At 51.3% G+C, this 6,000-nt stretch overlaps 1 protein-coding gene across 1 annotated transcript in view; it reads right to left on the reverse strand.

Moving 5' to 3' along the window:
* The window catches only part of MARCHF4 (membrane associated ring-CH-type finger 4), a 110,835-nt gene extending 105,263 nt beyond the window's left edge, over window positions 1-5,572 (reverse strand). Inside the window, exon 1 of the mRNA XM_004762710.2 lies at window positions 2,764-5,572. Within this exon, the coding sequence (XP_004762767.1) occupies window positions 2,764-3,288 (525 nt within the window). The 5' untranslated portion in view covers window positions 3,289-5,572. The remainder of the gene's footprint in view (window positions 1-2,763) is intronic.
* Between the last annotated feature and the right edge of the window lie 428 nt (window positions 5,573-6,000).

Genomic DNA, 6,000 nt, shown 5'->3' on the forward strand with positions numbered 1-6,000 from the left:
TTTTAAAGTAAATGCATGCATGCATGAATGCATGTAAAGACCACAATGGACACGTGCAAACCTGGAACCAGTTGGACCCTCCAGGTGTCCCTTACCACATACAAGTCCTTGTCTGGAAAAGATCAGATCTTCATTTGGGACAGTCTTTTAGCCCCTGGAGCAGCAGACAAATGACTAGGAGCTGTTTGGTTTCTTTGTTTGGGCAAAGAAAAGACCATGACATTCAGCGCTGAGACTGCCGACTGCTCTCCCTTCTGAGCCACATGTGCACGACTGCCGGACAGCTGGCTCCCTGAACAGAAAATCAGATCCTGACATCTCAGCTCTTCACTTTTGTCTTTCTGTCTGTCTCTCTCTTCCTACTCTAGAGGGTTTTCCCCATCTCCTTTGTTGCCCTTCCTCACTGAGTCCTGTGAAGAAAATTGAGTAAAAAGAGGGAAAATATGTTCATATCTAACACGTGCTTCTCTTATTACTACGATAGCACAATCTCATTAAAATCTCCTGGCTCCTGCACAAATAATAAAACCCCCCAAATATAATCATCATATGCAGGAAGTGCTTGACTTGATCCAGTCTTATGCCAACACGATGCCCCTATTCCTTCCACATAATAATAGAGCCCATTCCTTTATTGGTGTTAGCTCTTTTATTCAGTCCTTTATTTATGACACACCATAAAAATAATGAACAAGAAAGGAAAGCTCCTAACCTCTGCCCAGATCCTCTATCACATGCAGATATTTCACAGTATTCCTCAAGATCCTTTTCTTCTTCCTTTTTTCAATAAAATACTGCTTTTCCATGATCAAAATACCTGCCATTGTATTTTAATCCCTTTCAAGATGTTTTCAGGCTCATTATCTTCTGAATCCTCCTAACACACTTACAAGGGAAAAAAAGGAGAACAGTAAAAGATGCCTCTAAATCACAGAAGTTGGAAAAGGGGCCCAGAGGCATGGAATAATTTGAAGAGGTTCACACCGTGAAATCCCATCCAGATTGGCCTCCAAGTCCTGCTGTTTTCTAGAGACAAGGGTGTTTTTGCCAGAAGCCACACTCCCAGCAGCCCCTGTGACACACAGACCTAAGCCAACACATATGGGAGAAAACAGCTCAAGAAGTTTGGAAGCTAAGTAATTCTTTCTTATGGGAAAGATGAGGCTCCTGATTGGGGCAAAAGGCTGACCAGGAGCATCCTAAAGTGAGGCCTCACTCTTGCTCTCAGCCAAGCCACTCCACCTTGTGCCCACCAGTGGAAGTGGAGAGAAGAGCTGGATGAAGGGCCCCAAGCAGGTGCCCTGGAACTCCTCACCTAACAAGAGTCCTCAACTCTGGACAGGACTTAATTTGGGACTCCAGTAAGCCTAGTCTCAAGAAGGAGGAACCCAACCCTTAGCTCCTCAGAAACATTTATTCACACTGAGATCTATGTGACCTCCTCTCATGATGCCCAGGCTTCTTGGACCTAGTCATCTTCTGTCCCTGAACTATGTTGCCCATTCAGAGCAAAGATAAAATGAATGAAAGTATCAGCTAAGCCTGTCTCTCACAAAGCAAGCCTTCAGCAAGAGCCAGAGCCCCCTCAAGATCACTGGCATGGCATTCTGCTCTGCCCCTTGTTCAGGAAGCACCCAGACATCTTCCCTCTACGTCTAGGAAGCTACTGAAAAAGTGGCTGAAGTGACCACGGAACTCCCTTGACCAAGGTGCAATTTAATATTCCTTCTCCAGGATCACTAACTTGATCAGATTTTTTTAGATGAGACTTTTCTATCTGGGATTCGTGGAAAGTGTTGCTATAATTCATGACTCTAGGATAATGTCCACATACTATCTCCAGCCTCTAGCAGACACTAGATTGGAAGTGGAGCTGGAAGGACTGGGGTGAGTCTATCTGTGAAAATCTGAATGAACAGGGAAGGGAAGGCCTTCAGACTAGTGCATTATTATACTTGGCATCCCTGCCCTGGATGGGGAGAGTTTAAGGGATATTCTAAGTTGAGGTGCTTCAAGGCCTGAGAAGGGGAGTAGATATGACAAGATTCCTTACTTTCTTCTCCATATCCCTTAAACTCACCCCCAACCTGCTTACCTATTTGCTTTCAACCTAGGAAAAAAAAAAAACTTGAATCAGCCAAGAAGTGTCTCAGCAAACTAGAGTGTCTTCTTGGGACTAGAATCTCTCCCCATTTCCTCCTCACTGACTAAAATATACTGCTGAGGATGTCCGTGTCATTTGGGAGGGGGTAGTTCAAAGTGAAAGAATAGGGTCAGGTTTGTGTGTCAGTCTATGAGAATAGGGAAAAAGGAGACGATCTCTGCATAGTTCCCTCCAAAGAGGGAAGAAGTTTGAATCTAGGACTGAAGACGGGCCGGGGTAAATGCCAGTAACAACAAATCATATGAAAAATTATCTTGGCCTCAAGCATGAATGTACCACCAAGTTCCTTCATTTTATCACTTCTGACTTCTGAATCTTCTATTCTGAAGATGCTTATAGAGTTTTTGGATGGAATTGAAGACACTAGCATTGGAGGAAAATGCAAAAACTAGGGTACAACTGAGTAACCAAACAGGCTCTACCAGGTACCAGACACCTTTTGGGCAAACTTATCCACAAGACATCACTGAGGAGCCCTTAAAACATATATTTCTTAAACTAAAGACAGCACAATGGCTCCCCAGAGCAAGCAGGTGAGTAGTAATCTGCAAGATCTGGAGACACCATCAGGCAGCAGGAAAAGGGAAAAAGGGTCTCACCTGTTCTGGCCCCTGGAAGCAGATGCGGCAGAGCGGGGTCCTCATGCCACTGTCCAGGCTGCTTCCCAGTGAGTAGCAATCCTCAGCCTTCCCCTTACAGAAGTCATCTGAGGAGGCACTGCTGAGCAGCGACGTGGGTGGCTCTGTGGCTGGGCCACCCCAGTCATCTTCCACAGAAGAAGGTGGCAAAGGTGGTGGAGGTGGCAGAGGAGTGGTCTCCCTGCCCACCCCTTCTCGAGGACCCCTCCAGCCTGCCCACCCCCCGGCACCCAGAGCCGGAAGGGTGTTGTTGTTGGCCGCCAAACTGGGGGGCTGGGGGTCGCCGTGCATGGGCAGGGGCGCTGGAGGGGGGCGCCGCAGCAGGAAAACCTTCAGGTCATTAAAGAGCATGCGGCAGCGGCACTTGAGGAGACCCTGGTGGCGCAACATCTGGGGAGCCGGGGCCCACGATCCACAGCGGTACCAGGCACAGCAGCAGCAGCTCCACCACCACCACCAGAGCAGCCCACTCAAGGGTATCAGCATGTGCCCAGTGGAAGCAGAAAGCCCAGGAGGGGCAGCCAGAGTCTTTGCAGAGGAAGATAGTAGAATGGTTTTTTTTGGGGGGGGAGGGGGATCCACAGCAGAGCTGTGTTATGAAGGGGGGGATCTGCTTTCTCACTGGCTCTTCTTACACCCCCTCAAAGTAGCAAATCAATTGTTCCCAGGACGAAGAACTGTGAGTCACTGGTTTTGAACTCTCCCTGGAAAGCCCAACAACAACAAAAAAGGTTTTCTTGCCTCCCCCCTGCCCCCTCACCAACCTTAGCTTTGCTCAGGTAGTTTCATCCTTTTTGCCTTTGACTTGGGGGTACTGGCATGGGAAGGGGGGGGTAAAAAAATGTTGAAGAAGGGCTCTTTGGGCCTTGAGATCAAGGTCTCTAGTTGTCAGAAAGTTTCCCAGGAGAAGATATTTTCAGTTCTTCTCAGATTCCTAGGCAATGGGAAATCTCTTTTCTTTTGTATAAAAGGGTGAAGATTATAAATCAAATTTGAAGTGGACTGAGCTGGGCTTAGGGCAAAACGGCTCAGTGAAAAATTGAGCACTGCATGTGCAGAGTGAAAAGATAGTTTTCCTCAGGTAGCAGGAGATTGGTTTGGTGGGGGTGGTGTTCGGTGGGAAGGAGAGGAGGTTGGGAGAAGTTTTAATTCTCCTGGGCAGAAAACTGGGGCAATTAATCCCCAGAAGCACCAGAGTTGCTTTTAAGAGAGCAGTTGTGGGGGGAGAGGGGGGGTTGCAGGTGAAATTGGGCAAGGGGCTTGTGCTTTGCCTCTGCAGCCAAAAAAGCTGCACGGAAGAGGGAAAAGCCAGTTAGGAGAATAGAAATGGGAAAATAATGGACTGAGGAAGGGGAAAGAAGCGGGGGTGGGTGGGGGGGTGGAGATCCTTTAACCCTTGCAGAGCAGCTTCCTTCCTGAGCATTAAGATCCTGGCCAGAGGAAGGGTGTGTGTATGGGAGACAGGAGGCGGTGGAGCAGAGAGAAGGGGTAGAGAAAAGGGGCGTGTGGGAAGAGACAGGGGGAAGGAGTAGTTACATGATCTCAGCCCCCAGCCCACACCTGCGGCAGTCCGTAAATCCGTGGCCCCTTCCCTTTGGCTCCATCAAAGGTCCCTTTGGGCGAGGGGCAAAGGCCAGGAGAAGGGCAGATCCGGGCGGGTGAGTGGCCTTGCCTTCTCTTCCTCTTCCTCTTCTGGGCCGTTGTCGCCCTCCTCCTCTTGCTCCGAGTCTGCCCGCGGCCGCTGGTGCTGCTGTGGCGGCGGCAGTGAATGCTGGTAGGCGTCCCGGTGTCTCCGGGGCGGGGGCTGCTCCGGCTCGTCCTCTGGCTGCTGCTCGCCGTCCGGCGCGGCCGCGACTCCCGGCTTCATGATCCTCCTCCTCCTCCTCCTTCCCTGGGGGCCGGCTCTGAGCCCCCGCGCCCGGGCAGCGCTGCCATGCAACCAGAGGCGAGGCAGGCGTAGGGGTGGGGGCGGCTGGGGAGTGAGGAGGGGAAGGCAATAAAAAATGAAATAAAACTAGTGGAAGAATAATAATTCGGTTCTCAAATAATCAGGAATGGGTGCTTCTGGAGGGGTGGGGGTGGAGGAGGGCGGCTGCCGGGTCTTCACGGCAGTTCTGCCCTCACTACCCCCACCAAGGGCGGCCTCGGCCGGCTCTCTGCCACCCCCCACGCCCCTCCCTCCTCTCCGCTGCCTCCGGCTGGTTGGGCTCGCTGTTGCTACCTCCTCGCAGATGCAACGAGGTAAGGCTTGTTTGCGGTGCCAGTTGCAGGTGGGGAGGGGGAAACGAAGCAGTGTGGCCGAGGTGGGAGATAGCCAGCACTTGGCTGGGGCTTGGTCCTCGCGACTCCTCAAAGCCGTATATAAATATATCTCTTATAAAAGGCGAGAGGAAGCAAATCAGATTCCAGGCTGCTGCCAGGTGTTGTCTTGTCTTCCGCCGTTGCTCAGCACCCGCCGCCGCGACTGCTGCCCCCCTGGCTCAGTTCCCAGAGGGGTGGTGCTGGAAGGAAGGTGGCGGGGCGGTGAGCTGACCGTCCGAGAAATGGAAACAAGGTTCTTGCCGCGGAGAAGGCTCTCAGCTATCTCCGCCTCTGCCGCTGCCGCGGCCGCCGCTGCTGCATTCAGCACCCCAGGCGAGTGGACAGCTCCCACCCAGACCCCGCGCGTCACGCAAGTAGGGGCCTGACGCAGACGCCGCGGAGGGATGGAGGAGGGAAAGGGGCCAAGAGGAAAAGAGGCTAGGGAGAGAAAGAGAGAGAGAGGAGAAGAGGAGAACTGTTAGAGGGAAGGGGATGGGGAGGGACCAAGGGAAAGGAAAGGAAGGAGGCTAGGGAGGGATTTAGGAAGGAAGGGAGGAGGGAACAAGAAAGGGGGAAAGGCAAGTGGGGTGGAAAGGAGCAATTCAGGGTACATTTTCCCCCACCTGGAACGTATCAGTGTGGATAGTAAGGTTGTAGGATTTCCTCCCAATGTACACTATCACCAGCCCTCTGAACGCGCATACACAGAGCCTTCTACATCTCAACCAGAGTCCATTTCCAAGCTCACAAACATTGTAAGCAGATAGAAATCTGCAGGCTTTGGGGGGAAAAAAGTAAGTTTTGTGACTCTCTAACGAACTCCAGGACTCGGTGGAGACTAAGTCCCTCATGACTAAAAACTCAAGAGAAAAAAATGCTTCAGAGACGGAGGGGGAT

Source organism: Mustela putorius, unplaced genomic scaffold (assembly GCF_011764305.1).
Source record: "Mustela putorius furo isolate JIRA1106 unplaced genomic scaffold, ASM1176430v1.1 tig00000275_pilon_pilon_pilon, whole genome shotgun sequence".
In the NCBI taxonomy this organism is placed as follows: domain Eukaryota; kingdom Metazoa; phylum Chordata; class Mammalia; order Carnivora; family Mustelidae; genus Mustela; species Mustela putorius.